Source organism: Antrostomus carolinensis, unplaced genomic scaffold (genome assembly GCF_000700745.2).
Source record: "Antrostomus carolinensis isolate BGI_N321 unplaced genomic scaffold, ASM70074v2 scaffold36176, whole genome shotgun sequence".
Lineage (NCBI taxonomy): Eukaryota > Metazoa > Chordata > Aves > Caprimulgiformes > Caprimulgidae > Antrostomus > Antrostomus carolinensis.
In genome coordinates, this window is record NW_010324620.1 from 1 (window position 1) to 11,199 (window position 11,199).

An 11,199-nucleotide genomic window follows, 5' to 3' on the forward strand; every position below is an offset into this window, starting at 1 on the left:
CAGCGGGGTGCTGCTTCGTGACACGGTGGGTTCCGGGTGGACCCAAGGTGGGGGACAGTGCGAATGCCAGGCTTTTATGGGGGAAGCTGCAGCCTCTTTTCTCTCTTAAACGATGAGCTGGGTGTTTTCCTTCAACTCGATAGAACAAGGGGCAGTGGTTATGAACTAGACGAGAGTAGATTTAGATTAGATATCAGGAAAAAGTTCTTTCCTGTGAGGGTGGTGAGACACTGGAACAGGTTGCCCAGAGAAGCTGTGGATGCCCCCTCCCTGGAAGTGTTCAAGGCCAGGCTGGATGAGGCTTTGAGCGACCTGGTCTAGTGGAAGGGGTGCCTGCCGATGGCAGGTGGGGTGGAACTGGATGATCTTTAAGGTCCCTTCCAACACAAACCATTCTATGATTCGATGATTCTATATGTGAAGAAGAGGTTTGTGGAATCAAAGTAATGTTTTTTAGTTGAATGGGGCCACCTTTTTTTTACAGCAAAAAAGCAAACCCTCCTCAGGTCTTCCAGAGAAGATAGGGGAGCCTCTCCTCCCAGGAGATACCAAGTTGATGGAGGTGTGTGTATAGCCCTCCTTCCAGCATCCAGCAATCAGAGGGATTTTAGCCAGACTTCTGTTGTCATTGATTCCTGTTGAAAGGAAGATCTTGGCTGAGCTCAGAGACTTTCAGGGATCCATTTCTTTCCTCTGTAGAGTGGGAATAGCATCTTCTGGATCTCATGTGGATCAGGTGTCTGAAATCCAGATATTGCTGGGCCTGATTTTAGATCATGTCTTGTGTCTGGTTCTTCTGCAGGCGCTAAATGCTACGTAGTTTTCTTTGCACAGGTGAAAACAACAATAGACCACCGAAACATAGATGCACAGAATTACACAGTTTTGTAGTTGCTGGTTTTCTTCTTTTAAAGCACAATGAAGATGGTACTCAGAGTGGCTGGTTTTGTGCTAGGAGGCTCTGGTTTTGTCCCTTGATCTCTTGATTTGAACTGGTTACAGAAGTACGGCAACAGTTCAAGTCCCTGATCCAGAGCATTCTGTGTGTGCGTCTCCAAACACAGCTGGACCATGGGCAACTGAGTCATCTGCTGCTTTTTGGTTTTGGAGACCTTGTGGTAGTCTTTGGGGGAACTGTGAGCTTCAGCATTTCTGGGTTTATTGCACTATAACTCCTGGCCAGGAAAATACCCTGACAAACTGCTGCACTTCAAGGCACCGGGTTCTTAGGACCACGTCTTACCGAAATTAATAGTTTCTAAGTGTTGTTGAGATGAGAAAATGTATGGAGAAACCATTAGGGCATAGCAGTAAGGGGAAGGTCACTAAATTCTATTTTTGAAAATGAGCAAAAGGCTCTTGTAAGCCTAAGATCGGGAAGGAAATAATAACATTTGGCCCTAGGTTTACCTGCTGGTTCTTACTGGGCAAGGAGCTAAACCTCATCTGGCTCAGCTGGAGCTTGCTGCAGCAGAAGTTCCCTCTGAAGGCTGGTGTGGTTGCTCATGGGTAAGAAATGCTGCTTGGGCAGTGAATCCCCATTGATGTGATTTACTGTAAGTAAGTGTGGCGCAATACGTGAGGGTGTTGCTGCAATGAGCTTAGAGGTGGGAGTTGCTGAGGGTCCTGCGCCAAGCTGCAGCAGATCCATTTACCTGTGCGTGGACGACAGAGAAAACCATGTATAACTACTTAAAGTATTCCCCATGAGAGCTTTTGTCCTCCTGTATCATATTAGGATGACGTCAGAAATGGCTTTGTCTCCTTTACAGTATTGCTGCAGGAATTTACATTAAAAAATAAAAGACTTTTAAACAGCTGAAGAGCGCTTTTTTTGTATTTCTGAGCTTGACAATTGTTCTTGTCATGAAATATGGCAAATTTTGCGGGATTTCTCTCTCTGTACACCCTTAGGGCCTCATTCCCACCTTCTCTGTGGTGGTGTAAATCAGCTGTGATCACAGAACAGCTGGACTCCCTGGCTGCAGTGTACTTAAACTTCACAAATTGTTACAGCAATAGGCAGCTTTTGTTCCACTTAATTTTTCTGGAAAAATGAACTCCTTCCCCACCAGTATTAACATTTCCAGGAAATATGATCTGCAACTCAGCATTTTTTTTTTAAAGGCTTTTCTCTAAAGTACACAGCAGTGAACCTGATCGTTTTTTAATAGTTGTCTATTGAAATAAAGTAATTGTCTTTGGAAGGTTATAATGAAATAAGCATAGTTTAGGCTTGGAATTAATGCTTTGCAAGGTTAATCTCTAACCATCAGGCAAGTTGCTGCTGAACATGAAGTTAGATTTCTTGGGTGGATTCTTTATAAGTTTATTCAAGATGGGTGCTCTCCCTAAGTCCACTTGAGCATCTTCTGTAGTTGTTCAGGTTTCCTCTGCCTCAGGTTGTTGGGGAAAGAGATGCACCTTCAGGAGGAAATTTTATACCCTTAAGTTTCAGGAGGTGTAGTACATAGCTTGAGACATGTTCATCTTTCCCAAATGTCTGGTAATGTGTAGATGTCTGTACTCTTTGAGTTTACCCTAGATCCTAAGGTTTTAGATATTTTCAGTTAGCTGAGATTCAGCTCTTCCATTATACCCTGGAATAAAAATGTTTCACATGAGCCTTAATTAGAAAATCCAAGTGATGCAAAAAATGCATCATTTGGATTTTCATGCTAAAAATGCAAGCTGGAGAAAGGCAGTCTGTCAGGTTTATGTAATGAAATGCTGCTCTGGGAAGCAAAAACATCCAAAAAGTGTCTTGTCTGGGCTACTGGGAGCAGATTTGGTCTGGTTTGAGCTCAGCCAGTGCAGCTAGGCTGAGCTGAATCAGCTGAGGCTTCTTGTGGGGATGCAGTCTCTAAGGCAGCTGTACCAATTTAATATTTGTAGTATTTGCATACTACAGGTATGGCTGGGGACATCTTTACCAGTGCTACAAATGTTATCACTTCCAGTGTTATAAATGAGTGCATGGCTGGCTAGCTAACAAATGGTGTTTCATCTCACACCAGCTTGCTGTTACACTTGACCAAGCTAAGTTTACAGAGCACCTTGCATAGGATCAAGCTTTGTTTAAACCTCTCTTTTCTTACAGTAAATTGCTTGGATCAACATGTGGAAAAGTCTCCGAACAGAGTGGCTTTGATTTGGGAGAGAGATGAGCCTGGCACTGCAGTGCATGTCACTTACAGGTATGGCACCTTCTCACCATGCTTGACGATGCCTGACAATCTGGTGGGGTGGGGAGATGAGCTGCTGCTCTGAAATCAGACCTCTGTGAAACTGCTGTCTTCCAAGGTACTCCAGCACATAGGACATGCAGCTGCAGCGCTGTGGCTGGGTTGGGGTGTCACAATGAGACAGCTCCTGAAAAACAGAGGCATGTTCCAACTGAGAAATAATATTCTTCCCTTGGGTTCTTCACCGACAGAGCTCCCTGATTTTAGGCACCTGTATAATAAACGTATTACAGGGTGAGAGGTACAGTGGATGTTAAGTTAGTGATAGCTACTGAAAATTTCAGATTGAGATCTGGCATCATCTTCTGGTTATGGCATCAGTCAGATCCGCCTGTAGATTCCTTCTCTATAAGTGGGGGCTTTTAGAAGAGAAAGGCTTGTTTTTTTTTTCTCCCTTTTCTCACTTCATGGGAAAATTCCTGTGAGCAGCTTTTGGTTTCAGCACAGCGGCAAATGTCTTGGTGCAAACATCTTGTTTTGATGGTCAGTAGCATGTAATGAGTCCTGGCTGAAGATCTGAAGTTCCCTGTGTTCCTTTTCCCCATCCTGAGTGGAGTTTAGAGCAGCCTTGACGCTGCACTGAGTGATGCTGTCTTGTAGTTGCTGCTATAGATTGTAGGATTTGTTAGAATATGGAAGTTTTCAAGCATATTTCTCTTCTCCCTGCTTTGTGTCCCCACTTAGGAGACAGTCCTGCTTGCAAAAATGCCTTTTACATCATCTGTCCCTCTAGTGAGAGTTAAAGGTTTCCCATACTTTGATGTTCCTTAGTGTGTATTTTAGGGAGGCAGATATTCAGCATGTTGGATCAGAAAGCAGAGGAGACATAGAATGTCCTGGCATCTGACTCTTTTACAAAATGTCTTCTGTAGCTTGTTGATGGGATTCCTGGAGTTCCTTGAGTCTAAATAGGTTCTGGTGGTCTGGTTCACCTCCAGAATGTATTAAAGCTCCTGAAAGCATTAGTTGGAGCGAGGAAGCTCATCAGCAGGGAGGAGTGTGTGTACAAATAGCTTTGAGAGGTTAGTGCTCCACGCAACAGAAAGAAACAGTATCTGATGTAAAGCTGTGGAAGAAGTGGCTTGGTTTTAATCTTGGTGTTGTTATTTGACAGGCTGTGTAGGCACGTTATGATAAAAATGTGTTGTAACCAACTGGGTAGCTTGGCTAAATGCTTTGAGTTTTGCTTTTGCTATTCTGGTGCTAGAAAAGGAGATGGAATTGAAGGTTTCTCCCAGAGTTTGGGGTACTCTATGTACTTTCATTGCTCTCTTTGTGCCCCAGGTGTGAAACTGGGGGTAGGTCAGAGGTGGGAACTGTGTTCTGATTAACCTGAGAAGGAGCAGCCCACCAGGTAGCACAGCCTCATTCAAGGCATCTTTAGCCTCCCCCTTAGGCTGTGGTACTTGAAAGTGCTGAGCTGCTTCAGACCCTCAAACCATCTTGCTGGGATCTCTGGACAAATGAGAAGGCCTTTCTGAACAGCCACAGAACTGTTTTTTTCTTAGCCATGCCAAAATTATTTGTCAGAAAGCATATTTTCAGCCTGCAGATTTGTGATTGCTGTGGCTTGAAGACAAGTACCCCACATCTGAAAACTGAATCCCTCTTTGCGCAGCCTTACAAAGATACAGTAACTAGCAACCAGAAAGAAGAACATGGACGTGAAAGACAAGTTGGAAGCCTCTGCTTTTGAATTTCTGCTTGTATTTGAGAGAATGCTCCTGTTTCTGCATGATACTCTTGATGAGATGTGACTGCATTCAAGTGACAGTTTCTCCAGAGACTTTGGTCATACGACGTGGCAAAACAGGTCACTTGATTCTCTGCTTATCTCATTAAGTCAGGAATAGCTTTGTTGAAAACAGTGATATTATGTGGGTGTGTACGCAAGGACAGAAGTTTTGCCTTTTCTGTGATCTTTGGGCTGCATTTTTAGAGGTTTTAAGTGGGGCAGTAAGGTTTTCCAAGTTGTGTTGGCACTGACCTCCCTTTGAGGCTGAGCTTAGTTGAAAACTTTTTTGCAGTAGTGTCTTGTTTTAGCTAGAAGTTTTGTGAGGAAAAGCATATCAGAAAAAAGAGGTGGCCCAGGAGCTGTGATGCTGGTTGAGTAATCCTCTGAGAGCCTTCTGTAGCAGGGTCATCTCTGCACACCAGCCTCGGTGCAGGACAGCCGCAGCATAAAGAAGGAATGAGAGGGATGCTGGATATTAGGAGGACCCAAACTCTGGTGTCTGTGGTAGAGGAGATGGGCTCCTTTCCTTAGAATCTGGGTGCGCTGTTAATGGGACAGCAACCTTAAAGTCGTGTGCTAGGAAGGTAAAGGCTTTAATTTGGCTGCTGCCTTATGGACCATCTTTGAGGAAAGCCCTGGAATCTCTGCTGGGAGGAGTCCGGGGCTTATGTGCAGAGAAGTACAAGACATCAGTTTTTTGCATTATCTACTTTGCAAAGCTTGCTGCTTTGAGCTTCTTCTCCTTGTAGATAAGCCCTGGGTGTTAGAAGGAAAGATGTGGCTGCTGGTGTAGGTGCTCTCCCTTCTTCTTTGGGTAGTAGTCAGGGGCAAGAAAGCAGCTGAGCACTGGCCCCGTTCCCATCACAGCCTGTAAAGGAAGCAGGCAGCTGAGCAGGAAAAGGGCTGGAACAGGCTTCCTCCTCCCTGAGGAAGGGAAAGGCCACGATCAGTGGGACCTCCTCCATGCCACGGCAGGACATGCAGCTACGTTGGAAAGTGCTGTCCTAGCTTGCTCATCCTCGGGAGAAGTAAGAGCCTCTGCTGCTTCGCTAACTGCCCAGCTTGCAGCAGGCGAAGAGCTGGTGGGGCCGTGCTGTAAGTCACCCTGTGTCCTGGTGCACGATTCTCAGCAAAATGGGTTGTGTTTACACAACTGAGTTAAAGTGCGCCATGCTAGGAGAGGAATCCAAACACCTCCTTATTGGCAAAGGTGCACAAAGCCATGGGTGAAACATTTCACTTTTGCTTGAATGGTGATTGCTACCCTTACAAGCTCAGTTGTGATGATCATTTTCACTGCTGATTTTGTCCTGTCTCTCCAGCTGATGCATCTCAGCCTTTCAGGAAAAAGAGGCTGGCCCATCTTGTGCTTTTTCCCTCCTCTGGGTTTCATTTTTATCAAGTAGAAATTCAGCTACATTTCAAATTATCTGCAGTTTTGAATGAGAAGGCAGGAGACTTGTTTTTTTGCTGCTTTGTGACAACAGGGCATGCAACCCTCCTGGGGTTCGGTGGCTGCAGTCAGAAAAGTGGGGACAGATCATGTTATCAAGAGGTCTGGCTCTCCAAAGGCTGAACCACCATAAGCTCATTGGTAGGGCAGTGGCGAAGCAGCAGTTAACCCACAGGAGTGTGCTGCTGTGAGCAGCCAGCTGAATGTATTGGCAGAAAGGCCCAACCTGGCTGGGAGTGTTTTTTCCTGCTCTGTGGGTGTTGTCAGGGCCCAGGAACTTTGAAACCTTGCAGAGCAATTCCCCACCATGTTGCTGAGCCTGGGTTTTAAAGGGCACTATATTATCAAGTGCCTAATATAAGCAGGCAGCGTTGGTGGCTGGAGCTTCTGGGTTGCAGCTTCTGTAAGCTCAGTAACAGGGAATGTTAAAGACAGCAGCTAAAGTTATGCCAGACCTCCTCCTGTCCAACGTGGGGTTATTTATTCTCTCTAGTGTTCCCTTGTTTACCACGGTCTCCACAATTTAGCCACCGGTGAGCCTGTGTTTCCTAGCACTGCAAAATCCCATGGGTATTGCCAAAGGGAGCCGTGTGAAGAAGCGGGCAGTGGTACGCCTTAGCTAACCTGTTTTTGCAAAAGTTTGCGGGCTGGGTCTCAGCAGGATGGTTTTGATTTAAAAAGGAGCTCACTACAGTGCAGAAAATGCTGTGCGCAGAGAGAATGTTCAAAATGCAAAATACAAGGTAGGAAGAGGAAAGCAGAAGCTGAGGGCCTAGAAATTAGGTCCTAGATAGGTAGGAGAGAAGTGGTTGGACATCTTTGTTAGCCACATCACAGCTGTGGCTTGAACAAGCCAACGGATGGTGGTTCCTCAGCCTGAGCTGAAATGGTTGAAGTTGGTTGCAGTGAAGGCTGCAGCTGGAAGCTGTGTGGGTACTTAACAAGCTGTGCAATGCAGAAGGAGTTTCTCATTGACAGCAAACTCTTTTCCTTCTTTCCACTGTTGACTTCCTAAGTTGAAGTTGCAAGTAAATCTTGCCCAGGGTTTTGGCTTTGCTCATCCAAGGCAGCTCAGGGACTTTTCACTTTCTCTCCTGATAAAAGGTTCACAAGGGTTTTTTCTTGCCTTGACTTCAGAGTGTCTGCAGGAAGGCAAGAGGATTGTGCTTGGCTTAGCAATTGAACCTACAACCAAAAAGCCTCCTGTTGAGCTTTATATTTTTCAGTTTTTCTCACTAAAATGGAAAAGCCCATATACAGCATTGAATGTATTCAGAAAATGTCTAGAAATGCTTTGCAAAAGGTTGCTTTCCAGAGGTCTTGATGTGATTTTTTTTTTTTTTAATTAAATGTAAAAAGAACTGTCTTCCTTTGTTTAGAAAGCTGCAGACTGTCTTGCTGTGGCGAAAGATAGCATCAGGCTTCCTGGAAAAGTGCTTCTGCCAGGCATCCCTAAAATGCGTCAGAGAAATGCCATGTGTCAGTGATGGGTTTTACAGGAATCCTCGTTCCAAATGTTGAGTGATGGGCTTTGGAAGCACAGACACTACTGTATCAGGGGAGGGATCTGGGAGAAACATGGTCTGGTAGTTTCTGAATAGAGATGTTTTAAAGATGGAGAGAGAAGTGCTGTGTTTTTTTAGATTAAACAGAATTAGTGGCCTGTTTTTCAAGGTCTTGTTTATGGGTAAAAAGGAAGCACACCTTATTATAGAGAGAGCCAAGAGTTTATTCTTAGTATAACTGAGCCCTTAACATTCTAATGCTATTAGTCAAGATCTAATTATTACAGAAAAAGAAAGAAAGAGATCCTCTTGGTTACCCCTGACCCAGCTTTTGTCCAGTGTCAGATCCACATTGACTGGTCATTTGCAGTGTGGGACCATCGGTGCCAGCCTGTGCTCCATCTCTTGTTGTCCCATGCCTGTTCTCCTTCACACCCTGTCCCATGTCTCCACTTCTCAGGGCCTCTTATCATACCAGGCCTGTGTTTCTTTATGCTACCTCATTACGCTAGGGTTGTAAACCCATGATGGTAGCATAAAAAGATAAAGAAGTATTAAAAAAAAAATAGCCATGGTTACCTGGACAGTTAGCAGAATTGCTGTTGCAACTAAACCAAGCGAAACAGAGCTGCAGGTAGGTCAAGAAGAGCTTGGACAGAGCGAGCATCACGAGTTGTGTTCCCAAGACCTTGCAAGCTCAGTATAAAGCCTGTGGCATGTTACTTGCCGTGGCAGTACCATGTTACGGGGCTGCAGGGACATAACAGGAGCAGACTGCTCTGTTCCTGAAAGGAGATGATTTTCCAGCAGGTCGTGACATGAAGCAGCTATGTGAAGGGCTTGCTCCAAAGGCGATGGACATCACCAGGCAGCAGGTCAGGAGAACAAACCCAAGAGCAGCTCTGTGATGGGGTGGTCGTTACAAACATGGAGGGGGGGATTTATGTGCAACCCAGACTCTCCCTGCTCACAGTTACTGCTGGCACAGGGGGAGAGCTGGCTGTCCCCGCAGAGCTCTTGTGCATGGTGGTTAAATCCTGTCAGTGTGTCACCTGGACTGTGAGCAGGCATGTCACTGAGGTAAGGTGGTGCTTCCCTCTGATTTTGAAGGTGCAGGGTTGGGATGGGTAAATTCATGTGAAATGCATGTTCAGCAGCTGTCTGCCCTCACACCTGCAGTACAATGAGTGGGTTGGACTTGTCTGCACTTTTAGTTGAAATATAATGTTTTCTGAAAGCAAGTCCAGAATCAACTCCATGTGTCATAATTTTTTGCCTTCCCTGCCCGTGTTCAGTAATGCACCTGCCATCCATCTGGCTTGCTTTGTTTTAAAAGCACATCCTGTACATACCATTCTTTCTCCTGTGCGAACGGCCTTGCATCCTGGGTCCAACTGGTTGCTGCTTCCCCATTTCTTCACTCCACTCTGATACTTCCACCCTGATACCTCCACCCTGATGCCACTAGCATGGCATCCTGCTGCCCGGCTTGCTCTTATTTGCCCTCAGCTCTCAGGGTCTGCTTTTGCAGAGGCACTGCAAACCACTGCACCATGAACTGACTTTGCAGTTCCTCAGCTGTCTCTATCCAGAGGGGCTGGGCGCTTCCTTTTGTTGCGGCACACTTCCTTCTCTTCCAGTGTCTCTGCTGAGATCCTTGTGTTGTCTGCCTGGGTTGTGAGAACCTGTGGCTTCATCCATCTCCGGTGGTTGTCCTGCTTGCCTCTGCTGAGCGTAGTGTCCTACTCCTCACCATCTGCTTGTGTGGTTGCACTGAAATCCCTTGGAGTGCAGGCAGGCGACAACGCTGTGAGCTTCACCCAGGGTTTTGCCTTTCTCTCTCTTCTTGTGGTTTGCAGAAGCAGTGCAAATCTGCTCTGACACTCTGGCCACTCTCTGTCCTTTTCTGGCAATGGCTGAGCCCTTTCAGGGTATATGTTTTCCCTCTAAGCCTCTGCTTCCTGTACGCTTCCTCTGTACCCCATGCTTCAGTGCAGGCAGAAGCTAAGTGAAGATGCCTCCTTTTGCACTGTCTCACCGGCTCCAGGGTGACAGCATCTAGTTCATGTTTTTGGTAGGTGTGCCTTGCTACCAGCACACCTCCTGGGTGTGGATGGGAGGCAGATCCTGCCCTGTGCACAGCCCTCCAGCATTTGATGGCATTGCCTCTGTGCCGAGGGTGAGGCAGTGCTGGGCTTGAGGCCAGAATTGCTCTTGACTCTTCGAACCTTGTGTGATGGAGGGATCGCAACACCAAGCTTGGCAGCAGTAGCAGGTGAAGTGGGTAATGGCCACGGTTTCCTCCTGCTCGGTTCAGTTAAGTCTATGCCACCCAGTTCTGCATCCTGCTCATTCCACCCTCAGACATGTCTAGGTTAAGTACTGGAAATGTGTAACCTGCTGGCATGTACTGGTTGCTTGCCTGTTAGACAGGAAAAAGTGTGTGAAGGAGCGAGGGAGTCAAGGGAAGGATTCCTGACACAGAATTTCTGCTAACTCCCTTTCTTGAACTGGAGGTGAAGCCTGAGTTGCTGCTACAGGAGCCAGAAGACACACCTGATGCTCAGGGATTTCTGGATTTCTTTGTTGGCGTTCTTGGCTTCACCTTCTCTTTGCCTTTGCATCCATTCCCCCATGTGCTGCACCACCAAGGGACCTCCAGGGCCTTCCTATCTCAGCCTTTTACAGCACAAAGGAGAAAGCAAAGCAAATGGATCTGGGGGCAAAGACTTGGTCTCTATTGCTTATCAGCTTGCTCACTCACTCTCATTAAGCAAATGTTAAATTGGGGTTAATCATAAAAAAACCAATGAGAGCTTTTGCCATCACAGTCACTGAGTCCTGAATAAGCAAGTGAACCAGGGAGTTACTCAGAAAGGACACTCTAGCCAGAGCTCTTCTGGCATTTCTGTTCAGGAGAAGGAGGCTGCAGCTCTGAAAAGGCTTATTTTCCATTACAGATGAGTGGCTTTTATTTTGCTTTCTCACAACTGCCTGTCTGGGGCTTGTTTCACTTCCTGTGCTCCACAGTTGAGCAGCTCAGCTTTGTTTTGGCCCTTTAATATTTATCCACTTTGAGATTTTTCTCTAATGCAAGATCAGATGAATTCTGGACGAGAGAGAACGTGACCTTTTAGGACAAGGCACAAAAACAAACATTGGGTGGGAATTCATTATTGCACAGAGTCACTCAGTTCATGAACTTAGTAAAAATATGCAAAATAATACATGTAACAGACTGTCCACTTATGTAGATAGCAG

At 46.0% G+C, this 11,199-nt stretch overlaps 1 protein-coding gene across 1 annotated transcript in view; it reads left to right on the top strand.

Annotated features, from left to right (window-relative positions):
* Positions 1-3,017: 3,017 nt before the first annotated feature.
* The window catches only part of ACSS1 (acyl-CoA synthetase short chain family member 1), a gene marked incomplete at its 5' end in the record, with an annotated part of 29,566 nt that continues 21,384 nt past the window's right edge, over positions 3,018-11,199 (top strand). Inside the window, one exon of the mRNA XM_010170994.2 lies at positions 3,018-3,197. Coding sequence (XP_010169296.2) covers positions 3,018-3,197 — 180 coding nt within the window. The remainder of the gene's footprint in view (positions 3,198-11,199) is intronic.